This window comes from Sparus aurata, chromosome 8, assembly GCF_900880675.1.
Source record: "Sparus aurata chromosome 8, fSpaAur1.1, whole genome shotgun sequence".
In the NCBI taxonomy this organism is placed as follows: Eukaryota; Metazoa; Chordata; class Actinopteri; order Spariformes; family Sparidae; genus Sparus; species Sparus aurata.
The window spans coordinates 2564246-2590664 of record NC_044194.1 but is presented as its reverse complement, the minus strand read 5'-3'; the positions used below and the strand labels follow the sequence as shown (position 1 = coordinate 2590664).

Sequence of the window (26419 nt, the reverse complement as noted above, 5' to 3'; positions counted from 1 at the left end):
AAGTTGCAAGAGCGAGGGGTGCCTGCATACTTAATATGAATTCTGCATTATTGGTACTCTCACCAAACCATGCAAGTTAGATGGGGCAAAACAACATCAACCCCATTCCCTGTTACCAATGGGGTCAGACAAGGCGGAATATTGTCACTTGTCCTTTTTAACCTGTAAATGGATGGTCTGTCTAGAGAATTAGAAGAGTGTAAGACTGGATGTATGGTGGGGAATCAACTTATTAACCATTTAATGTACGCTGATGATTTAATCATTACGTCACCATATAGTGCTGGCTTACAGCAACTGCTCAGAGTTTGTACTAAGTATGGTTTGCAGTTTGACATCAAATTCAATCCTAAAAAGAGTGTTATCATGATAGCTAGAACTAAGGAGGATCAGAAGCTAAAGTTTCCCTCCTTTTACCTGTCTGAACAAGAGCTAGTTATTGTAACCAAAGTAAAATACTTAGGGCATATCATCAGGAATGACCTTAGTGATGATGATGATATTCAGCGCCAGTGCTATAAATTATATGCTCAGGCAAATATGCTGGCACGCAAATTTCATATGTGCACTGATGAAGTTAAAACAGCTCTTTTTAAAGCATACTGCACTCCGCTTTACACAGCACACCTGTGGTGTAGCCATAGTAAAGCAAAGATGAATAAGATTAAGGTGGCATATAATGATGCTCTTAGAATCCTGTTAAAATACCCAAGGTGGGAAAGTGCTAGCAAGATGTTTGTGAACTGTAATGTTCCCACTTTTCAGGCATTACTTAGGAATTTTATGTTTAAATTTATGCGTCGGCTGATTGATTCTAGGAATGGGATTATAATATCATTGACTGACCCTACCCAAAGTGAGACAAGATATTTCTCAAGCTTTTGGAAATATTGGAACCAACATGTTTATGTTTTTTAACCATTGAGCACACATGTGTAATGTATGTGTAATCTTATGTTTGTCTGTTTATTGTGTGTGGTTTTTTTTTATACCTGGACCTCGAGTCTGTCGATAAAGATAATAATAATTGATTGATTGATCGATTGATTGAATGCATGTTGCTGCACTGTCCGGAGGTGGTGGTGGAGGGTGGGAGATGTCTAGTCTTGTCATTTACTTTAACATCTGCAGTCTGGTATGATGACAGGTGCAGCCGGGTCACTGACGATCACCGAAACTCACACACACAATGATGACACATACACACCCACAAATGAAACAAACGCAAACTAAAGCTCTAATATATGAGAAACTCCCTGCAGCATGTCCACGTTCACATGTTGTATGTTTGTTAGTCTTGTGATGTGATTGCTCGAGGCCATGATAAAGTTTCTCGTTATAACAAGCTGAAAATACTGTATATCATGTTGATGTTGTGCATTGCCTCACCCGGGGCACCATTGTGTTGTGGACACTGAGTTCAGTTCAGAGTCATCCCCCCTTTGGTCTCAGGATGTCGCTTGACATGGGATCCTGAGATCACAAATACATATGTATAATCCATAGTTTGAAGGAGTTCATCCATCATTTCATTAATATTGGTAACATCTGGGCATTGGCTAACTCTCTATCTTGGCTGAGCAAGAATCATGAATAGAACATCAAGAACAGAAGTTACACTTCGAAGAAGAAAATCCAGATAAACCCTATGATTATGACACTGAATTCACTAAAAACCTGTGTTCCTCAGTTAATCTCTGGGTTAGTGAGAACAGCAAAGTTAGTGATGTCAGTTTGTTAGGGTGAGATGCAAAGAGTGGCACCTACAATGATATGGTCAATTCTGTGTTCGAGAGTGTTTGTTTTCACTCGTTGGATTTCAATGCTGATTACTTCAGACAGTCAGACTCATTTTGGTAGACTTACAATTTGGTTCTTCAAGCAGATTTTTCACAAAAGGGTTTCACAAATGTGCAAGTCCAAGTGAGAATGCAGTGTCCTAAGCTGAGATTTACAACAGTTATTTCACACAAAAAAGGAAATACAAAGAAGGTCCAACGTAGTTGAAGTGTATTTACAAAGTTAGACTGTGATGTCTGTGTCCAGTCAGAATTCAGTCTCAATAGCATGTTTTTTGGCTATTACTAAATTCAGAATAATTTCTTTTGCTGCTGTTGCTAACAAATCAAATGTTGCCTGTTGGGTAACTTATCGTTAACGGTCAGCACAGGGATGAATTGTGTTGTCAGTTACCAGAAGCTAACTCTGTGGCTCTTGGAGTTTAAGTTTGGCTTGAACTGTGGCTCAGGGCCGTAACGCTCTGAGTAGCTGGATACAGAAAAGAATTCTGAGGCACTGTCACTATCTAAGGAATTATGACAGTTCACTGAACTGTTGTCAGAGAAGCTGTGGTCATCTGAGCAGTTTGCTGGCTGGTCATAATTCTGGGCCAAGATTTCAGTATATGGCCTTCTACAACTCCTTTTGTCTACATGACTATCACGTCACTGTTGGTGAACATGGCGGTTACACTGAGTGTCCCTATGAATCCTTTTGTCAGCCCCCCTTTGGTCTGTTGGGAGTGTGACGTTTTGAGGCAGGAGATTTCTGAGACGCTGCTGTGTTTGAGCAGGCAGGCTCAGGTGTCTTACCAATGGATTTGGAAGTGACAACAATTTCCCAAATCACCTGTGTCATCTTCCTCATCCCATTCAGTGGGAGGTTTTCTTGAAGCATCCTAATTGCCATGTGAGTGTGGTTATTTACAAACAAAGCCTTGAAGGTAGGGTTCACTTCTAAGCCTGGTGCATTCCTGCCCTGAAAGTAAGCATACCTCAAATTAATGTAATAATCGCACAACAGGAATGTTTAACTTGGATGGCTGCAAACATTACTGTGACTTCATCAGCTGTAGAAGAGAATTATTTTCTCAATGCCTGACAAAGCTCTCTGTAGTCATTTCTGACACTGGGAGGTTGTGATTGTATGAACTTGTGTACAGCTTTAGAGCTGGTCTTCCACACAAGTTTAACTGTTTCCCTCTGGGTTGCACGTGGCAAGTAAAATAGACTATGGTCAAGTAAACTAAGGTAATTATTAACATGGTGATCACAGTTGTCTGGCTCAAAATGTTCAATGTCTCTAGCTATAAACCCATTCTCTTCAAGGCGGGGGCACTCTAAGCTAGCATTTCTATGGACATTGACATCCCATGCTGCAGTTCTGTCTAGCTGAGAGGCAGGACAGCTGTTATCACTCCCATGGAGGTACAGAGAGGAGGCGGGGCACTCCTGTACTGATCTGTTCCCCCTTCCAGGGGGATGAGCTGGGGAAGAGAGTCGCTGAAATTCAGCAGATGATCCAGAAGAGACGACTGAAGATTCAGGAGATGAAGTGCTCAATGGAGCTCAGTGGACTGATATTTGAGAGTTATCAATTATCATCACCTTGTAACTGTGTGTCAGTTTAAATGAATGTCTACTCCTGTAGTAGACTAGTGTGGTAAAATGTTAAGACTTTTGGCTGAAGGGTTCAAGACGTGAATCTCAAATTTCAGCACTGGCCAAATTATGTTTAATATTGCACAAATTTGAATGACTGCCAAAAGCCTCACAAGGGGCACCATATGTAGTGTTTCACGCAACATTAATAGGGAGTATTGGGTTAAATTTGGCTATCAATAATAATTCATGATTACCAGGAATAAATACTAATTATGATTAATACAATCCAGTTCACATTAGAACACCTTGGGGCACCACCCTTCAATCTTTTGGTGGCCTCAAAATCTCAAGTTCTAAATATGATATTTTCATCAACTTCCAAAGCTTCCCATCTCTGAACGCTGCTCCAACCACCAGGGACTGGACAGGAGTCAGCGTCCGTCCACCTTCATATGAGGGGACTTTGGTGAGAGCTGTGAATCAGCTGGAGTAGACGCTCAGTAAAAAGATGAAGAAGCTGCCTGAGCTGAAGAGGGTCCAGCAGTATGCAGTGGATGTGACACTCGATCCTGATACAACACAACCCAACCTCATCCCGTCTGATGATGGGAACCAAGTTAAACATCTCCCAGACAACCCAGTTGAGTTCAACCTTTTTATTGTCTGATCATTGTAAATATAAGAAGAGTTGCAGTAAATATTGTACTTTTACTCCACTACATCTGTCTGTACGACTTCATAGATATACATTTTACATTCAGCAGGAAGTAAACTTGTGTTTCTGTTGCTGTGTAATCTTGTAAATAGAATAACTTTGTTTCAGGTAACTGTAGTTGCATTTTGACGTTCTGAACCTGCAGAGGGACTTCATGTAATCCAATATCTCAGCTTATGACGCCCAAAAAACTACAGATGTTTTCTGACCGACTGCCACAATATGATGCATTTAACTTTCTCACATGTATTTTATAAAGGTGTTTAGATCTAAAGCCTCCTGACACAGCTGCGACATTAGCATCAGCACTTTTACTTTGAGCCAGATTATTTTTTTCGTACTTATCTTGACCTGAAGGAGAGAAAACTAATTAAATTTGTTTATGTTTTAAAACATTATGATTGAACCGCTGTCAGACTTTAATCTTTTTAATATGTCAATTTATCAGTGGGTGGTTGTGTCAGTGTTCTGACAATTGTTAACCCACAAAGGTTTAACTTTAAGAGCAAGACGTGACTTAAGAATGAGGAACATATTGGAGTTAGAAATACTTGTTTTAGAGTCACTTGAGCACGTTTAATACTTGTAGTTTTGAGTTTTGTCATGTAATATTAAACCATATTTATGCATGTCAATAAGAAGATGTGACTTCATTCATGTTCAACAACATCCTTATTTCCTCTCAATAAGCAGTAATTAGGAGGCCATTGAAGGAAACTATTCATAAACGTTCTAGTAGTTGAAGAAAATTATCATGCAGAACAAGGAATTAATAAGTGTTTCGTAATGACGAATAAAGAGCCAACATGCAGCTTAAAAGCAACTAGTTATTGGTTCATATGTGTCGCCTGATATCAAGAATAAGAAAAAGTAAACACTCATATTGTTCCAAAGCTCTCAAGGTGTTTCCCAACGAGGCAATAAAAGCTCACTTACAGAGCTGAACTGAGAGGAGGAGCAACTCTGAGAGGAGAAAAGCTTCAATGTCACATTCTTGGCAGTCTCTCTGTTTCTCTCTGAAGAGAAATTCAACTGAATCCATCAGGTTTTTCTCAACTGAACAGCAGAATCTCTGCAAACACTGGTGAGTAAACTGACTAACTCTAACACAGACAAAATGACTCGACTGATAATCAGGTCGACGATGAGTTCAAACTAGAATCTGACTTTTTTACATGTGTGTGTCCATATTAAGAATAATATGAAATAATAAAGTGTGATTGTTGATAAAAAACATGTTAATTTGTTCAGAAGTACAAAACGGGTGAAACAAAACCACAGTGACTGAACTCCGGCTGGTCAAACTTGTGTTTCCAGACTTGTTATTGAAAAATCCATTTTGATGCTCCAACATGTTGGTCATTGAGATTGTTACACCAAAAACAGCACACATAGAAGACAGTAACTAAATCCAACAGTAGCAGAGAAAAAGGTATCATCGCTTGTCGTGCTAGAGGCTAACTGGCTTAGTTTAGCTTAGACGCCCTTTTGGGTGTCCAAAGTACAGACGACAGTATCTGCCATTAGGCGACTGTTGTTTTATTGCCTTTAAAGGTATAAAACTGATGTGTAACAACCTATTAAGACACTCTGATAAGTAGTTGAACTTTGGACACTATCTCAGCCTCACTGTTTCTGTAGTTAATGTTGTCTGCCTTTATAAAGCATAACAGATGATAATATTTACCCTGATATTAACACAAAACCTGAGCTCTACTCCAACAGGAAGTTCCACTCAGGGCATATTGTCACCTGAGGTCCCTCAGTGGTCGTGGGAGTTTTGGAGAGGAATAGTTTGAGTGTCCTGCAGTCCAGAGCAGCGTCCATCGCTTCTTCTGCACATTTAATGTGTCTGATTCTCTGCTCTCTGTTTCTTCATCCTCTCTCAGGACCTGTTCTTCCTCCTCTTCCTGAGAACACTGAGTACACCTTCTTTAAAATTAAAACAAATGAGTTTATAACACATTAGAAATCAAAAATGTGTGCAACATGGGTCTATTTCAACATCAGGTCCTCATGAAGATATTAGAAATGACAAAATATCAGCATTTTGTCATTTCAACAATATTTTATTGATAATCTCAAAGACAACACTGAAGCAGGAGGGCTGGGAGCAAGCTGTCCTCCTGCTGCCAAGAAAACAACTGAATTCATGATGATTCTCCTCAGATTCCATCAATCGTTGTTACATTTAACTCATTAAATATTCAAAATGATGTGTTGAAGCTGTTTTTGTTTTCTTTTCATCCTCAGAATGTAAACATGTCTGCTGCATGCTCTCTGCTGACTGAAGATCAGTTTCTGTGCTCCATCTGTCTGGATGTGTTCACTGATCCAGTCAGCACACCATGTGGACACAACTTCTGTAAAACCTGCATCGCTGAACACTGGAGTGTTAATGTCCCGTACAAGTGTCCCAACTGTCAAGAGGTTTTCCACACCAGACCTGAGCTGAAGGTCAACACGTTCATCTCTGAGATGGCTGCTCAGTTCAGACAGTCAGCTCAACAGAAAGCCAGCAGCAGCAGCTCAGAGCAACAAGTTTCCAAACCAGGAGAAGTTCCCTGTGACGTCTGCACTGGAACCAAACTGAAGGCCCTGAAGTCCTGCCTGGTATGTCTGGTCTCCTACTGTGAGACTCACCTGGAGCCTCATCTGACAATGTCAGGCCAGAAAAGACATCAGCTGATCGAACCTGTGGAGAACCTGGAAGGCAGGATGTGTAAGAAGCACGATAAACTGCTGGAGCTGTTCTGTAAGACCGACCAGATGTGTGTCTGCATGCTCTGCAGTATTTCAAACCACAAGACACATGATGTTGTTCCTCTGGAAGAAGGATATGAAGGAATGAAGGTCGAGCTGGGGAAGACAGACGCTGATATTCAGCAGATGATCCAGAAGAGACGACTGAAGATTGAGGAGATGAAGCGCTCAGTGGAGCTCAGTAAGAAAGATGCAGACAGAGAGATAGCAGCTGGTGTTCAGGTCTTCAGCGCTCTGAAGGAGTCTGTTGAGAGAAGCCAGGCCGAGCTCATCGACACTATCAAAGAGAAGCAGAGAGAGACAGAGAAACAGGCTGAAGGCTTCATCAAAGAGCTGGAACAGGAAATCTCAGAGCTGGAGAAGAGAAGCTCTGAGATGAAGAAGCTTTCACAGTCTGAAGACCACCTTCACCTCCTCCAAAGCTTCCCATCACTGAACGCTGCTCCACCCACCAAGGACTGGACAGGAGTCAGCGTCCGTCCACCTTCATATGAGGGGACTGTGGTGAGAGCTGTGAATCAGCTGGAGGAAACGCTCAGTAAACAGATGAAGAAGCTGTTTGAGGTCGAGCTGAAGAGGGTCCAGCAGTATGCAGTGGATGTGACACTCGATCCTGCTACAGCACATCCCAAACTCATCCTGTCTGATGATGGAAAACAAGTTAAACATTGTGATGTAAAGAAAAAACTCCCAGACAACCCAGAGAGATTTGATATGTGTCCCTGTGTCTTAGCAAATCAGAGTTTCTCTTCGGGAAGATTTTTTTATGAGGTTCAAGTTAAAGAGAAGACTGAGTGGGATTTAGGAGTGGCCAGAGAGTCGATCAACAGGAAGGGGCAAATCAAACTGACTCCTCAGAATGGTTACTGGACGATATGTTTGAGGAATAATAATGAGTACAAAGCTGGCGCTGGCCCCTCAGTCCATCTCCTTCCGAAGTGTTGGCCTGAGAAGGTGGGGGTGTTTGTGGATTATGAGGAGGGTCTGGTCTCCTTTTATGACGTTGATGCTGCAGCTCTTATCTACTCCTTTACTGGCTGCTGCTTCACTCAGAAACTCTACCCATTCTTCAGTCCAAGTCCTAATGATGGTGGTAAAAACTCTGCTCCTCTGATCATCTCTCCTGTCAATCACACTGAGTAGAACAAACATTTGATTTTCTACAGAAAGATTCACATCATTAAATGTAATAAATGTTTATTTCTTGATGATGTGTGACGAATATATTGTTGTATTCAGATGCTGATCAATGTGCTTTTATTGTTTTTACAATTAATGTGTTTCTTTGATGCATCACTGTGATTTTTAGCAGAAAAACTGACCAATTTACAACAGTACATCAACACTTATTGATATTATCTAATGTTGTCTCATTTATCTTAATAACTGCATTACCTGCCTTCATAACCGTTAAATCATCGGAAAACAATGTACTTAGATATTTGAAACATTTGTGCGTTGACTTTAACCATTGTTGTCTGATCACTGTAAACATAGGAAGAGCTACAACCTGGCAAAATTTGTATGAAAGAGCAAGACATTATTGTCTTCTGTTTTTCTTCCTGAATAAAACAGATAAGCAAAAAAAATAATGATAATTATTGTGTCTAATTTATCATTTATTTTGTCACTGATATCAACAGCTGATGTTTCTAATGACGACCAAAATCGTGCAATTAAAAACACCATCAGCTGTTCTCAGACAAACTTAAGCTGACGAGCTCCAATCCTCCATCACACCTGAGACAGCTGGTAGTGTGAGATGATGTCGTGTTATTGAAGGTTTGAACAGCTGATATGAACTAAACCAGAGATCTGAGGACGCCCTCTAGTGGAGACAAGACAAAAATCTTTGCTCAGTTTCTTGTCAAGAGGAGAATTAATTTGTTAACAAAATCATTTGCATGTTTTTTGTGACATCTGTGCCTGTTGTTACTGGAGACCAATCAATTCTGCTTGTGTGAAAAACGTTTTAGTTTTTACAACATTTCACTTTATATCACAACAGTTATTGCTATATTAAACTAACATATCTCAATAAATTCTGATCTTTCTCATTGTTGTTGTTTTTGTGTGGACTCCAGGAAGACGAATGACCATTTTGTGAAAGATAACGTAGATTCAAATAAAAAATGAGAATTGTTGCACTTGTAATTACGATAATTAATTTCAATGGTCTAATACAGTGGTTTTTAACCGGTGGGGCGTACCCCCCTGGGGTGGCCCGACACTCCCTTGGGGGGTGCGAGTAGGCAGAAGGACGGGAAGAAAAAACAAAAAATCTGAAAAAAAAACAAAAAATCACGAAAATCCGCCCCCCCCCCCCATGTTGAAATGTTTTGTCAAAAGCGACTACCGACAAATCTATCCACTTTGACTGGTGTTATTGGAGACTTTTGTGGTGTTTGGAGTCTCTGACTTGAAAGCACGTATCAATCTGCAGTCACTGTGCTCAACGAGCAGCGGGTGCTGCCGTGAGTCCCTCCCCCGTCTAAAAGCACTCACAGGCAGTCAGTCTCTCAGTACCTCGCGCAGCAGTCCAGCCTGCAGTCAGAGCAGAGAAGAACACAGCACTCCACATCCAGACTGCAAATGGATCACGCATGCGTTTGGCTGCCGCCGTTCCCGCCGTGGCTTACAGAGTGGGGTGTAAATTAAAAAGTTTCTTCACTCACTCTCACACAAAAATAAACCACTGCATATGACTCACACAGCTCCATTCACTCTAGTCTAGTCTCTTGCCAAGTTCGCTTGTGCCAGCTCTCGCTAGTCTATCTGTAATCAATCTCAATATCGATTTACTTAGGTCTATACTTAAACACCCAAACAGTCTTTTTAAAGATTATTCCCATCTCAGCCCTAGCCAGTAATTTTTTAACTGCTAGCTAGGCAGTGCATTTAGCTAACCACCCCTCTGCCTTTTTCACCGTGTTGCAACACCCACGCGACTAAGACACACTGAGCTGTGGCTCTAGTGATCGGAAGGTCATCAGTTCGAATCCCGGCTCCCCCTAGTTGCATGTCGAAGTGTCCTTGAGCAAGATACTGAACCCCAAATTGCTCCTGATGAGCAGTTGGCACCTTGCATAGCAGCCTCTGTCATCAGTGTATGAATGTGTGTGTGTGTGTGTGAATGGGTGAATGTGGCATGTGTTGTACAGCGCTTTGAGCTGTCGTTTGACTGGAAAAGCGCTATAAAAATGCAGACCATTTACACACACACACTCACTGACAAAGGACTACAGTCATTAAGTCTTAAAATAAAATCTGCATAGCCTCACACATCGTTACATCATAGCATAACTTTATTTGAAACACAACTAATCCACATTAAAATTATTTCTAGTGAGGACCAACAAGGCAACCAACGCACCACCAGCTGCAAAAAAGCTTCGAAGGTACGATGAATCATACCTGCAGTTTGGGTTTACAGTCACGGCTGAGACCAGTGTGTTGTGTGTGCAGAAGTGCTGGCAAACGACAGCATGAAGCCCTGCAAAATAAAAAGGCACTTCGAAACAAAGCATGCTGGCATTAAGGATAAACTGGCTGAATATTTTAAAAGAAAGCTTAATGGCCTCCAACGATGTCAGTGCACAGCACTGTGTCTAAACAGTGTTTGGAGGTGTCGTATGTAGTGGCCAAAAGAATAGGTCAGCTGGGTAAACCGCATACAATTGCTGAGACTCTCATTTTGCCGGCCGCGCAAGACGTGCAGAATAATGATAGAAGATAGTGCAGCAGCCAAACTTGGTGCAGTACCACTGTCCACGTTCACATTTTGTATGTTTGTTAGTCTTGTGATGTGATTGCTCGAGGCCATGATGAAGGTTGTCATTATGACAACCTGAGAATGTATCCCGTCAATGTTGTGCACTGCCTCACACGGGGCACCACACGGGCCACCATTCTGTTGTGACCACTGAGTTCAGTTCAGAGTCCATTTTGAAATCCACAATGAATTACTTCATCTGTGGGTCCCAACATCCCCCCTTTGGTCTCATGATGTCGCTTGACATGGGATCCTGAGAGCACAAATCCACATTTATAACCCATAGGTTGAAGGAGTTCATCCGTCAGTTCATTAATATTGGTAACAAATTGAAGTTGTGACACCTATGGTCATGAACTTTGGGTCGGAGTAGAACCGCTACTCCTCCACATCGAGAGGAGCCAGCTGAGATGGCTCGGGCATCTGTATCCGATACTCCCTGGACGCCTTCCTCAGGAGGTGTACCTGGCTTGCCCCGCCAGGAGGAGACCCCGAGGAAGACCCCGGACACGCTGGTGTGACTATGTCACTCAACTGGCCTGGGAACACCTTGGGATCCTCCTGGAAGAGCTAGAGAAATATCTGGGGAGAGGGAAATCTGGGTGTCCCAGCTCAGACAGCCGACCCGCGACCCGGCCCCAGATAAGCCTTCCGCTTATCTGGGGCCATCCAAAGATGGATGAATGGATGGATGAATGGATGGATGGATGGCTAGATGGTTATGAATTTGATTGATAAATAAATGATCATCACACGGCAATTGTTTGAGAAAACAAATCAATATCTATCAATAAGCCAGGCCAAGCTCATCGACACCATCAAAGAGAAGCAGAGACAGACAGAGAAACAGGCTGAAGGCTTCATCAAAGAGCTGGAACAGGAAATCTCTGAGCTCTACTACAGCAAATCTTATTCATCAACGATATATCGACCACTTACAACTTTTTATCACTACGTCTTCAGCTGCTGCTTGATACAGATTAAAGCCAGCAATGCAGTTCAGTTTCAGCTTTTCAACATCCATCAGCAGCGAGCTCTTTTCAGCAGTGTTGTTTTGAAATATTGTGATACATATTGAAGACTTTTCTCCTCTTAAAAAAAAACTACCAGAAAATCAAATCTTGCCAACCAGAGAGGAGGAGAGGAGGAGAGGAGGAGAGGAGGAGAATCATGATGGGAAGATTCCCAGTGTTGGGCAGTACTACGTGTAATTAAATCAATATTTGCGAAGTGATTCAAATTGTTACATTTCTCTTTGTTGTTTGTAAAGAATCATCATGGCAGTGTTGAGTTTCAATGTTTTCTACAGCTCTCATGTTTCTGTGATGGATGAGTGCAACATAAACTACTGGTTTGGTTTAATAATTAATTAATTATAGATCCTCTGACAATGGGATCAAATCTGCTCCATCAAAATACACATACAGCAACTTGATAACTGATTGATGACAGCTAGTGACTTTTCTGGGACCATTTCAATAGGGCCTTGTTGCTTATTCATCGATTAATTTCTCCATCAATCTGTTTGTTGTCTGATCTAGAAAATTGTGTTCCCCAAATCGCAAGTTGACCTCCTGAAATTTCTTGTTTTGCCCAAAACCCAAATATATTCATTAAACTGTCAGAGAGAGGTAGATAAAAGAGCAAATATTCACATTTAAAAAGCTGGAATAAGAATGTTTTAGTTTTTTTCTTTAAAAGACTATTTATTATAAAATATTGATGAAGGTTTGTGACCACAGCACAGTGCAGCTGTCCAGATGTTGTCTAAGGTGAGAGTTCAAGTCCAGTTCAGTTGACATCAACATCAACCAGTCAGAGACTCAAACACATAGCAGCTTCTTATAAGAAGAACAAAACCTGCAGCAGGTGGTCGACTCTTCTCTGATTCATCTGTTTTAGAAAACCAAACACCTGCATGATGTGTGAGTCAGGGAGAGACAATGAGCCTGAATAGAAGATGTACTGAGTGTTATGTCAAGTTGTCTAATGTCAAATAATGCAAAGTGAATGAGGTCATTTAATGTAAAGTAAAGCTGTTGTTATGTTGGAGAAGGTGAACTGAACACAAAACAACTGTTAGTAGAGATTAAATGACAGCTGACGTCGCCCTCTGGTGGAGATTTTAACAAACTGCAGCCTGAAGCTCTTCTGCTCCGTCTACACTTCAGGATTTTCAAAATAATGCAGGAAATATAAGTGAATTATAATTCCCTCTGTGTTTTATCAGACAGACTGCTGATGTTTGAGTGGTGTCTCCTTCTTTCTCTGACTGAGGAGATTTTTCTAAAAACACAATGTCAATTTGATTTAAAACTCCAACATAGAGGCATGTAGCAGAGAGTTTGCAACCAACTCACCAACACCCTCCTCGCCTCACTCTCTCTTACTGCAGTTGATAAAGTGTTTGGTTTGTCCGTTCTGGGCTGCCGTAGAAACCTGACAGACTCTGTGGAAGAGGAGCTGCTCCCTCTGTGGATATAAAAGTCTCTTTCTAAAGTAACAAAAACTCAAAAAAAATTTGTTTCAGGTGATTTTACACGAATGAAAACACAATTATTAATGTTATAGTTCATTTCTTGTTGAACTTAAGACACAGTTTGTTCCACTGACCTCTTTTCTTATGTGCTTTATTTGTAACTGAATCTTATTCAACTACTGAGTAAAGACCAAGAAACACAAAAGGTAAAAACTTGTTCCAAAGCTTTGTCAACCAGTTTCACAGTGAGTCACTAAAACTGACAGAGCTGCACTGAGAGGAGGAGCAACAGGGAGAAAAAACTGGAATGTCACATTCCTGTCATATTTCCTGGAATGAAAGTGAAAGTTTGAGTTACAGCAGAGCTGCAGTCCAGACAAGTCTCTGTGTTTCTCTCTGAAGAAAACTTTCTCAACAAAACAGCAGAATCTCTGACAAACACTGGTGAGTACGCGGCCAATTTCAACATGTACATTTAGTCAGAACTACAAAACAGGTCGAAACCAAACCACAGTGACTGAACTCTGGATAAAGTTAGATAGGACACAGTCTCAGCTAGCTTTAGCTTCAGCTAATTTACCCACTTTGACTGATCTGTCTCCTGATATTAAAACATCATGCTTGATACCTGATATTAATTGAGTTTGTTAAACCACATACCTTTACTGTAAAGCACAGCAGCTCAATCCAACCATAACAAAGACAAACACAGATAAACTAGTCTGCTAAAGGCTAACTAGCCTATCTCAGAGGACAGTCTGTCTGATGTTATCTGACAGTGTATTTTATTGTGTATAAAAGCTACAAAATTGTTGTTTTACAACTTATATGGCTGTTAAAATAGTAAGAAGCTTTGAACTTATAACCCTGTCAGTTCAGCTTTACTGTTTCTGCTCTGTGTCTTTGTACAGCTGATAATATTTACTGAGTTTCAGAAACCGTTATTACCTGTAACACAAAACCTGAACTGTACTCAGACAGGAAGTTCCACTCAGAGGTGTATCCAGGACACATTTTTACCTGTTCCAGCTCATCATGACTCTCCTTATATTCCACTAGTAATCGTTTATTGAACACTTACTCAAGGGATTTCTAATGACAGTTTTCTTTCACTCACTTTTCATCCTCAGACTGTCAACATGTCTGCTGTTGGCTGTCTGCTGACTGAAGATCAGTTTCTGTGCTCCATCTGTCTGGATGTGTTCACTGATCCGGTCACCATACCATGTGGACACAACTTCTGTAAAACCTGCATCACTCAACACTGGGATAAGTGTCAGTGTCCCAACTGTAAAAAGATTTTCAACACCAGACCTGAACTGCAGGTCAACACGTTCATCTCTGAGATGGCTGCTCAGTTCAGACAGTCAGCTCAACAGAAAGCCAGCAGCAGCAGCTCTGAGCAACAAGTTTCCAAACCAGGAGAAGTTCCCTGTGACGTCTGCACTGGAACCAAACGGAAGGCCCTGAAGTCCTGCCTGGTGTGTCTGGCCTCCTACTGTGAGACTCACCTGGAGCCTCATCTGATAATATCAGGCCTGAAAGGACATCAGCTGATCGACCCTGTGGAGAACCTGGAAGGCAGGATGTGTACGAAGCACGATGAACTGCTGGAGCTGTTCTGTAAGACTGACCAGATGTGTGTCTGCATGCTCTGTTCTGATTTAGACCACAAGACACATGATGTTGTTCCTCTGGATGAAGAATATGAAGAAAAGAAGGCCAAGCTGGGGAAGATAGATGCTGAAATTCAGCACAGGATCCAGAAGAGACGACTGAAGCTTCATGAGATGAAGTTTTCAGTGAAGCGCAGTAAGAAAGATGCGGACAGAGAGATAGCAGCTGGTGTTCAGGTCTTCAGAGGTCTGAAGGAGTCTGTTGAGAGATGCCAGGCCGAGCTCATCTACACCTTCAAAACGAAGCAGAGAAAGACAGAGAAACAGGCTGAAGGCTTCACCAAAGAGCTGGAACAGGAAATCTCTGAGCTGGAGAAGAGAAGCTCTGAGGTGAAGAAGCTCTCACAGTCTGCAGACCACCTCCACCTCCTCCAAAGCTTCCCATCACTGAACCCTGCTCCACCCACCAAGGACTGGACAGGAGTCAGCGTCCGTCCACCTTCGTATGAGGGGACTGTGGTGAGAGGTGTGAAACAGCTGCAGGAGACGCTCAGTAAACAGATGAAGAAGCTGTTTGAGGCCGAGCTGAAGAGGGTCCAGCAGTATGCAGTGGATGTGACACTCGATCCTGATACAGCACATCCTGATCTCATCCTGTCTGATGATGGAAAACAAGTTAAACATGGTGATGTAAAGAAGAATCTCCCAGACAACCCAGAGAGATTTGATACTTGTCCCTGTGTCTTAGCAAAGCAGAGTTTCTCTTCAGGAAGATTTTATTATGAGGTTCAAGTTAAAGAGAAGACTGAGTGGGATTTAGGAGTCGCCAGACAGTCGATCAACACGAAGGGAAACATCACACTTAGGCCTCAGAATGGTTACTGGACGATATGTTTGATGGATGAAAATGAGTACAAAGCTTGTTCTGTCCCTCCAGTCAGTCTCTCTCTGAAGTCTCAGCCTGAGAAGGTGGGGGTGTTTGTGGATTATGAGGAGGGTCTGGTCTCCTTTTATGACGTTGATGCTGCAGCTCTTATCTACTCCTTTACTGGCTGCTGCTTCACTCAGAAACTCTACCCATACTTCAGTCCTGGTCTTAACGATGGTGGTAAAAACTCTGCTCATCTGATCATCTCTCCTGTCAATCACACTAAGTAGAACAACATTTGATTTTCTACAGAAAGATTCACATGATTTAATGTAATGAATCTACGTTTATTGGTGATGTTTGATGTATACATTGTTGTTTTTAGATTTAGATTCTGATCAATGTGCTTTTATTGTTTTAACTTTAAATGGTTTTCTTTGTGTCACTTTGATATTTACTTCAACAACACACCTGTTTTATCACATTGATATTATCTAAGGTAGACTCATTTATTCTAATAACTGCATGGCTATTATATTATCAAAAAAACAAAGTACTCAGAATTATGAAGCAATTGTGTGTTGAGTTGAACCTTTTTATTATCTTTTCTTTTAAATTATTTTTGTAGATCAATCAAAAAAACAACATTATACCCAAACATATATCATATATACAATTTGATTATCTGATCAAAACATCGATTAATGAGAAATAAGTAATTTGATTTTGTTTTTCTTTATGACTAAAGTAGAAAAATAAATGTTTCTTGTATCTGATTGATCATTCAGTTTGTTATTGATATCAACAGCTGATGTTTCTGATGTCGACCAAATCATGTGATTAAAAACACCATCAGCTGTTCTCAGACTGACTTGAGCTGATGAGCTCGATCCTCCATCACACCTGAGACAGCTGGTAGTGTGAGATGATGTTGTGTTATTGAAGGTTTAAACAGCAGATGAACTAAACCAGAGATCTGAGGACGCCCTCTAGTGGAGACAAGACAAACTGCAGCCTGTGTCCACATGAGGAACTGCTCTTAATAAAGAACTACAGTCTGATGCTGAAGCAAATTACATGAAGGCAGAACAATAAAATCTAATTGGTACAAGTACTCTGATGTCACTGAGGAGCTTCTCTGTGTGTTTTATAGTTTTTTAAGCTCAGACTTTTATTTTAAAACAACTTTACACAGCTTATTTTAAAAGTGCAGAATCACAGAGAAGTTCTTTGATCTACAGCTGTGGTCCAGTTAGAAGGATTCTCCATCTCAGGTCAAAACTCTTATTTTCCTCCTTCTAATGTATCTGTGAGAAATGTTTCAGACAGAGAAAAGCTGCTCAACACTTCGGAGAACAGCAGTGAAGTGCAGAGGGATTAGTTGCTGTGATGGATCACAGACTTTAAAGTGTTTGGAACAGATACACACTGAAATGTTAAGAGTGACAGACAGGAAGTTACTAAGTACATTTACTCACATATAAAAGCACAAAAATTAACTTGCCCTGCGTTTCTGTTTCTGGGAGCTGTTTTACTTTTCCACCCCTGAGACAGGAAATATTGTACTTTTTACTCCACTACATCCATCCAACATCTGGATTTGCTACTTGCTAATTCACATTTTTCATTAAACAAGAATTAAATTCAAATAACTGTTGTTTCGTCATCTTAAAGCTAATTTAATTTGACTAACATTATATGCATTTTGTTCCCAATCTTAAAATCTCAACATATAATGGGACTTCATATCCATATCCATGCTGTTGTCTGATGACATGACCACCACAACCCTGATGATGTAAACTTTCCAATCCACAGTGACAGCATGGTGCATTAATGTTCTCAATAGTATTAAAAAGCATTCAGTTCTAAGGCCAGCTGAAACAGAAACATCAGTATCATTCTATTTTTCTATCGTGACATACAACATTGGACATCAAATGCTGAACTGAAATTCCTACATTTTTTACAGAGCACTTTTAAGTTCAATCAGTAGCGTCAACAGTGAATGTGTCAATAACCTAAAAGATTTTGGTAAGTCAAATGGGTAAAATTTGATGTTTGAGAGATAAATAAATTCCCATCACCATGTTACTGTACATAGAAATGACTGTCTTCTCCGATAGTAGGATAGTGTGACAAAATGTTAAGGCTTTTTGTTGAAGGGTTCAAGATGTGAATCTCAAATTTTAGCACTGGCACTATAGCATATTATGCCGGATTTAATATTGCACAATTTCGAATAATTGCAGACAGCCTCACACGGGGCACCATGTATAGTATTCTGTTCGCAACATTGATAAGGAGTATTGAGTTCAATTTGGCTGTCAATAATAATTCATGATTATCAGGGATAAATACTAATTATGATTAATACGACCCAGTTCACATTAGATCACGTTGGGGCACCACCCTTGGAGGGAAAGATAGCCAATTCACCACATCATCTCATAGAAATTTTATGCACTCACTTGCTATCTTGATTTTCTTTGGGTTGGCTCTTTTGGCAGCTTCAAAATCTCACGTTCTAAATAGAACATTTTCATCAACTTCCAGAGCTTCCCATCTCTGAAGGCTGTTCCACCCACCAAGGACTGGACAGGAGTGAGTGTCCGTCCACCTTCATATGAGGGGACTGTGGTGAGAGCTGTGAATCAGCTGGAGGAGACGCTCAGTAAACAGATGAAGAAGCTGCTTGAGGTCGAGCTGAAGAGGGTCCAGCAGTATGCAGTGGATGTGACACTTGATCCTGATACAGCACATCCTGACCTCATCCTGTTTGATGATGGGAAACGAGTTAAACATCTCCCAGACAACCCAGAGAGATTTAATAAATGTCTCTCTGTGTTAGCAAAGCGGAGTTTGTCTTCAGGAAGATTTTATTATGAGGTTCAATTAAAGAGAAGACTGAGTGGGATTTAGGAGTGGCCAGAGAGTCGATCAACAGGAAGAGAGACATCACAGCGTCTCAGGATGGTTACTGGTCAGTATGTTTGAGGAATAACAATGAGTACAAAGCTTGTGCTGAACCTTCAGTCCGTCTGTCTCTGAAGTCTCAGCCTGAGAAGGTGGGGGTGTTTGTGGATTATGAGGAGGGTCTGGTCTCGGCTGCTGCTTCACTCAGAAACTCTACCCTACTTCAGTGCCTGTCCCAACAATGGTTTTGAAGCTCACACTCAACAGAAGAAAGTAGACAGAAGTACTAACACTTGATATTTCCTCCATGTTGTGTTTGCAAATAACCTGCCACTGATGAAGTGATGTTGACAAAGTCAGTCTAGGTGATTTTTACGTACATGAAAAGAGTTCTGGCACATTACGGGAGATCATTGTTTGAAACAGACAGTATTGTGTTAATGCTTTTCTTCAAGTTAAACTGAATGGAAGATCTTTGATGGTCAGACCACAGCAGAGTATTCACTAACGTACTCTATCATAGTATAGAGAATGAGCCATAAGCTGATCTCAGATGAGCTTTCTGTCCTCATTTGTCCCATGTGGTCAGCCTTCACCCTCTGAAGACCACCTCCAACCCATTTAAAACTTCCTGTCAGACAGGAGGGAGGTCAGTGTCTGACACAGGGTATTGTGTGCCTGGTGCACATTCTTGTCAGTCACTGGTAACACAAGACAGATTTTTGTTTTTGGTGACCATCAACTGTGAAAGTGGAAATATTCTTTTAAATACCTGAAAATAATATATTCACCAAAGTGTAATAGTAAAAGCCATAAAAATAAAATAAACAATACAGGGGACTGTTTTTTGATGTCACTTCAATCTTCCAGGTCGCTCAATTTACCACAAATGTTATTAATTGAGTTCTTTTAGACAAGATGCAAAAACCACCTCCATCTAGGTGAAATACCAAAAGAGCCTCTGAGTTCATGTGAGGATATCAGCAGACGAGAGCAGTTTAGAGATGAGGTCCTGGTGGAAGAGTGGGACGAGAACAGCTGATGATTCTCTGGTTTCATCACTACGAGGGACCATTTGAAATTTTCACAAGTTGAACACTGTTGAGCTGCAGAGCGGTGCAGCTGTCCAGATGTTGGAAGTTCAAGTCCAGTCTGGGATCTTCAGGACTGGGCGGATCAAATCTAAGTATTGATATCATTGATACCAGCGTTGGTATTATTATTTAATTGCTACCAGTGTAATGAGATCAATACTTTAGTTTCAGTTTCTCTCCATTATGCACTGCGGCGGTTTCATTAAAGTTGCGAACTTGCTGTCTTTGTCCGCTGCTTTCAAGTGCTGCTCATTACAGAGCGGAGCAGCACTGAAGCAGCTCAGCCAGCAGCATGCAAGCAGCACAGAGACGGAGCCGAAGAGTGGCAGAGAGGAAGAGGAGCTCTGTGGTCACATTTTCAGGCCGAAAATGACACAACAGCGACGTGTATCATTTGTAAGAAGGGAGTAAAATACAGTGGTAACACTACAGATTTGTTCAAGGACATGAGCAATCATGCGGAAGAAAACGAGGAAATAAAGACACGCAGAGAGGAGAGAAATCCCCCACCTGACCCTGACAGACCCAGACCCCGACCCAGAGGCAGAGGCCTTTCAGTCCAGCAATGTCCAGGTAGTTAATGGTGGTGAAAATAATACTTTAGTCATCTTCAGCATTAGTTAATATTAATTTTCAAAGTGCAACTGGTCATTTATCATTTGTTAGCCAACTCAAAAAGTATAAATTAGGCTTAGACCATGATAATAATCACAAGGTTAATAACCTTGATACATTCCTGTTGAAACGTGTATTTAAATGAATACATTTACTGGAATTTAAATAAATATACTGAATATGATATGTAATATAATTTTTGTATTGTAGTTGTGTTACTGTTACGTTCTAAACAAACACGTTTGATAATTAATTTTTTTTCAATTTACGTATAAACTTTGCTCAAAGCCTGTCCTGGTTTTTAACTTATTAATAATTTAAAGGAACAATCACAAAAACACGTCATGAAAATTCATTCAGATTTAGCAGTTTGATTTGACTAAGCAGGTGGTCCTCCATAGAAAAACTATAGGGACCACAGGCCATGTATTATTTGTGTTTTGTGCCCTTTAGTGAAGGTTTTTTGTTTTGATTAAGGCAATAAATGTCTCCCTATATTACCACAGACAAACTATTCACGTTGCCATATCTTTTGAAGTAACAATGCAGAACACACAGTAATCTAGACAGAATGGGGAGAAGATCAAATCAAATTTAGTGTATTGCCTAAAGACTAGAAGACAACAAAATGGGAGCGGTACAGGAGTGGGACGGGACAAGATTTTTTTCTGTGGGATTGGGATGGGACAGGAGTGAAAATTAAAATGATCATCAAGGTCAGTCATTGTTGTTCTGGTAAAATAATGGTATCTGGTCCCAATGTAGGCAGCACAGAGACACAGGGAGAGGGAGAGGGAGAGGCACGGTGAAAGCAGTGGCCAGGCAGGGACATGCTCTGGAGATACAGATGATCAGGTGAGAAATTTGAATGAGAACTTAAACAGCTTGATAACATTAGTTTGAACCTAAGCCCACATGTCAGCAGTAGATAAAACTAGTACTACTACTACTGGAAAAGTCATAATTGTAACTGGTAGGTGTGTTTAAAATCAGCCAACAGTAAGCAACTGACAATACAAAACGAAGTGGAGGGGCATCCACTATCACAGAGAATTTCACAGAATATTCCTTTACATGTGAATTCAAATGGTCAATGTTGTCCTCAAAACTTCTAAATGTGCGAATTTGCATAGATAAAATATCATAGAATTGCGGGAAATGTAAAAAAAAATCAGGGGAAGGGCTCTCATTTGGACCCCCCCAATATCTATACCATGGTTACACCCTTGCTTGACAGTAAGTTTGACTCAGAGGAAACACGGAGATAAATCTACTCGATGTCTTAAAAGAGCACTAAACTTTACACAACATTCATCCAAATATCTACAAACTCCCTTTCTGCCTGATGACATCGACCTCTGCAGTGTCAGTGACTCAAACACACACAGCTTCTTACAACGAGAACAAAACCTGCAGCAGGTGATCGACAAAACAAACCAAACAGCTGCATGATGTGTGAGTCAGGTTTGATTATGTTCAGCTGTTGGAGAAGGTGAACTGAACACAACACAACTGTTAGTAGAGATTAAATGACAGCTGACGTCGCACTCTGGTGGAGATTTTAACAAACTGCAGCCTGACGCTCTTCTGCTCCGTCTACACTTCAGGACTTTTGAAGTAATGCAAGGAAATAAAAGTGATGATTATAAATTCCTCTGAGTTTTATCAGACAGACTGCTGATGTTTGAGTGGTTCTCCTTCTCTCTCTGACTGAGATTTATCTAAAAAACACAATTTTAATTTGATTTAAAAGTCCAACATGGAGGATTTAGTAGCATGTAGCAGTGAGGCTGCAACCAACTACACCGTCCTCGCCTCACCCTCTCTTACTGCAGTTGCTAAAGTGTTTGGTTTGTCCGTTCTGGGCTGCCGTAGAAACCTGACAGACTCTGTGGAAAAGGAGCTGCTCCCTCTGTGGATATAAAAGTTTCTTTCTAAAGTAACAAAAACACAACGATTCTTAGTTTCAGGTGATTTTACACTAATGAAAACACAATTATTAATATTATAGTTCATTTCCTGTTGATCTAAAGACACAGTTTGTTCTTGAATATCTTTCACTGACCTCTTTTCTTATATGTTTTATTTGTAACTGAATCTTCTTTTGGCTGCTGTAAACTTCCACTGCTGAGAAAAGACAAAGAAACTAAAGTACAAGGCCAATTTCAACATGTACATTTAGTCAGAACTACAAAACAGGTCGAAATCAAACCACAGTGACTGAACTCTGGATAAAGTTAGATAGCACACAGTCACAGCTAGCTTTAGCTTCAGCTAATTTACCCACTTTGACTGATCTGTCTCCTGATATTAAAACATCATGCTTGATACCTGATATTAATTGAGTTTGTTAAACCACATACCTTTACTGTAAAGCACAGCAGCTCAATCCAACCATAACAAAGACAAACACAGATAAACTAGTCTGCTAAAGGCTAACTAGCCTAGCTCAGAGCACAGTGTCTCATGTTATCTGACAGAGTATTTTATTGTGTGTACAAAGTACAAAATTGCTATTTTACAACTTATATGGCTGTTAAACACTTACGTAAGAAGCCTTGAACTTATAACTCTGTCCTTTCAACTTTACTGTTTCTGCTCTGTGTCTTTGTACAGCTGATAATATTTACTGCATTTCAGAAACCGTTATTACCTGTAACACAAAAGCTGAACTGTACTCAGACAGGAAGTTCCACTCAGAGGTGTATCCAGGACACACTTTTACCTGTCAGAGCTCATCATGACTCCTTATATTCCACTAGTAATAGTTCATGAAACATTTAATCAAGAGATAACTAATTACAGTTTTCTTTTTCTCACTTTTCATCCTCAGACTGTAAACATGTCTGCTGCCAGCTGTCTGCTGACTGAAGATCAGTTTCTGTGCTCCATCTGTCTGGATGTGTTCACTGATCCAGTCACCATACCATGTGGACACAACTTCTGTAAAACCTGCATCATTCAACACTGGGATATTAACACACCGTACAAGTGTCCCAACTGTAAAAAGGTTTTCTACACCAGACCTGAGCTGCAGGTCAACACCTTCATCTCTGAGATGGCTGCTCAGTTCAGACAGTCAGCTCAACAGAAAGCCAGCAGCAGCAGCTCAGAGCAACACGTTTCCAAACCAGGAGAAGTTCCCTGTGACGACTGCACTGGAACCAAACTGAAGGCCCTGAAGTCCTGCCTGGTGTGTCTGGCCTCCTACTGTGAGACTCACCTGGAGCCTCATCTGACAAAGTCAGGCCTGAAAAGACATCAGCTGATCGACCCTGTGGAGAACCTGGAAGACAGGATGTGTACGAAGCACGATAAACTGCTGGAGCTGTTCTGTAAGACAGACCAGATGTGTGTCTGCATGCTCTGCACTGTTTTAGACCACCAGGGACATTCTGTTGTTCCTCTGAAAGAAGAATATGAAGGAAAGAAGGCAGAGCTGGGAAGAGAGACGCTGAAATTCAGCAGATGATCCAGAAGAGACGACTGAAGATTGAGGAGATGAAGCGCTCAGTGGAGCTCAGTAAGAAAGATGCAGACAGAGAGATAGCAGCTGGTGTTCAGGTCTTCAGCGCTCTGAAGGAGTCTGTTGAGAGAAGCCAGGCCGAGCTCATCGACACCATCAAAGAGAAGCAGAGAGAGACAGAGAAACAGGCTGAAGGCTTCATCAAAGAACTGGAACAGGAAATCTCTGAGCTGGAGAAGAGAAGCTCTGAGGTGGAGCAGCTCTCACAGTCTGAAGATCACCTCCACCTACTCCAAAGCTCCCCATCACTGATCACAAGGATAAAAATCTCTGAGGTGAAGAAGAGAGGCTTTCTTCAAATTTTTACGCAACGACTTTCCAAAAGCTTCCCATCACTCAACGCTGCTCCATTCACCAAGGACTGGACATTGGTCCGTGTCCGTCCACCTTCATATCAGGGGACTGTGGTGAGAGCTGTGAATCAGCTGGAGGAGACGCTCAGTAAACAGATGAAGGAGCTGCTTGAGCTGAAGAGGGTCCAGCAGTATGCAGTGGATGTGACACTCGATCCTGATACAGCACATCCTGCCCTCATCCTGTCTGATGATGGAAAACAAGTTAAACATGGTGATGTAACAAAGAAACTCCCAGACAACCCAAAGAGATTTGATTATTGTCCCTGTGTCTTAGCAAAGCAGAGTTTCTCTTCAGGAAGATTTTATTATGAGGTTCAAGTTAAAGAGAAGACTGAGTGGGATTTAGGAGTGGCCAGAGAGTCGATCAACAGGAAGGGAAACATCAATCCGACTCCTCAGAATGGTCAATGGTCGATATGTTTGAGGAATAAAAATTAGTACAAAGCTTGGACTCTCCCTCCAGTCCTTCTCTCTCTGAGGTGTCGGCCTGAGAAGGTGGGGTTTTTTATGGATTATGAGGAGGGTCTGGTCTCCTTTTATGACGTTGATGCTGCAGCTCTTATCTACTCCTTTACTGGCTGCTGCTTCACCCAGAAACTCTACCCATACTTCTGTCCAAGTCTTAATGATGGTGGTAAAAACTCTGCTCCTCTGATCATCTCTCCTGTCAATCGCACTGAGTAGAACAAACTAGGGATGTCCCGATGCGATCACGTCGTTTCAGACTCGATTGGAATCGGACGTAAAGTCCCGATCAGGCATTGGATATATAATATATGTATATTTATTCTCATAATTTTTTTATCAGATCTATAAAATATTTCAAAACAAATGGAAAAAATGTGTGTGTGCAAGGCACGGGTTAGGTATTGGTAAACATAATGACCGGCCACTGCTGTCAACGTTGTTTGTGCCTCTGATTCTTGTCTTCATGACACTCCGCAAGTAGTCCATTTATTTGTCAGGACGGAACTTCATTGAAAGCAGAGCTCCACCAAAGAGCCTGCAATCGTTGCCAAAGGTTATCTGATGTGTCAGTGTTTCCCCTATATGCATTCTGCTGCAGGACATTCAGCTGATATTCACTCGGGTCCATCCGCGATTTTACTGAGGTTCGCCCAGTGTTAGCAGCAGTAGGACGGTCAGCTCACCTCCCAGAGCCTCACGCTTAATCACTGGAGACTGATTTAGGGACCGTCATTAAATTACTTAGTATAAATATATTAATACAAAATAATTGCAGATTTTTCGATATCTTCCATGTCATGTGACCCAGTGACTGCAAACCAGCAGCAAATCGTGCTGGATTGTAGTAAACTGGACAAATGAGACACAGACTCTTTTTATTGTATTTTAGTTCTTCCTCTATTTCATATGAATATTAATATGCAGAAATAATTTTTTTCTAAATAGCTTCCATGTCATGTGGCCCACTGACTTCTGAAATACATTCTGTTTCCATAAAAAATCTATAATAATAAAATATATAAATATATAATATATAAGTATATATATAAGTTATATAAGTATATATGAGTTCTCTAATGCTCAAGATGTTGGACGTGTGGGGCGAAATATTTCTTTCTTAGCTGAAGCCAACAACAGGACAAAATAAATGTAAAGACAGACATAGTGGAGCCATATATTTTCCTGCTTTTTTGTCCTTGCCAATCACACCTATGATGAGTGTCAAATGATAAAATAAGTGAATAAAATTAAAAAATAAGGGACATCCTGGATCTGTTTCTTTGCTCTTCTTCATTTTTTCGATGTATTATAGAAGTATCAGATCGGGACTCAGTATCGGCAGATACTCAAAATCAAATGACTCGGACTCGGGGGCAAAAAAAGGTGATTGGGACATTCCTAGAACAAACATTTGATTTTCTACAGAAAGATTGACATCGTTTAATGTAGTAAATGTATATTTATTGGCGATGTGTAATGTATACATTGGGTTTTTTTCAGATTTGGATTAATGTGCTTTTACTGTTCTTATTATAAATGTTTTTCTTGATGTGTCACATTGATATTTACAACTCACCAGTTTTACCACACTGATTGATATTATCTCATGTAGACTCATTTATTCTAATCATTGCATTACCTGCCTTCGTGACTGTTAAATCATCAGAAAACAATGTATTCAGATAAATGAAACATTTGTGTGTTGATCATTGTAATTTAAGACACATTGCATTTAAATGAACACAACGTAATTTACTTTTTTAATGAATAAAATAAAAAAGCAAAAATGAATTTTATTGTGTCTGATTCATTATTTAGTTTGTTATTGATATCAACAGCTGATGTTTC

General features: G+C 40.7%; 2 protein-coding genes and 1 pseudogene across 2 annotated transcripts; all 3 read left to right on the top strand.

The window, feature by feature from the left end:
- Window positions 1-5119: 5119 nt before the first annotated feature.
- On the top strand, window positions 5120-24772 carry LOC115586508 (zinc finger protein RFP-like; annotated as a pseudogene).
- LOC115586506 (probable E3 ubiquitin-protein ligase TRIML1) lies at window positions 6361-8918 on the top strand. Its single transcript, XM_030425625.1, has one exon. It carries the CDS (start codon window positions 6361-6363, stop codon window positions 8002-8004), a length of 1644 nt encoding a protein of 547 aa, XP_030281485.1. The 3' UTR covers window positions 8005-8918.
- LOC115586507 (E3 ubiquitin-protein ligase TRIM39-like) lies at window positions 14252-16064 on the top strand. The gene has a single exon (XM_030425626.1). It carries the CDS (start codon window positions 14252-14254, stop codon window positions 15884-15886), a length of 1635 nt encoding a protein of 544 aa, XP_030281486.1. The 3' UTR covers window positions 15887-16064.
- Window positions 24773-26419: the final 1647 nt, after the last annotated feature.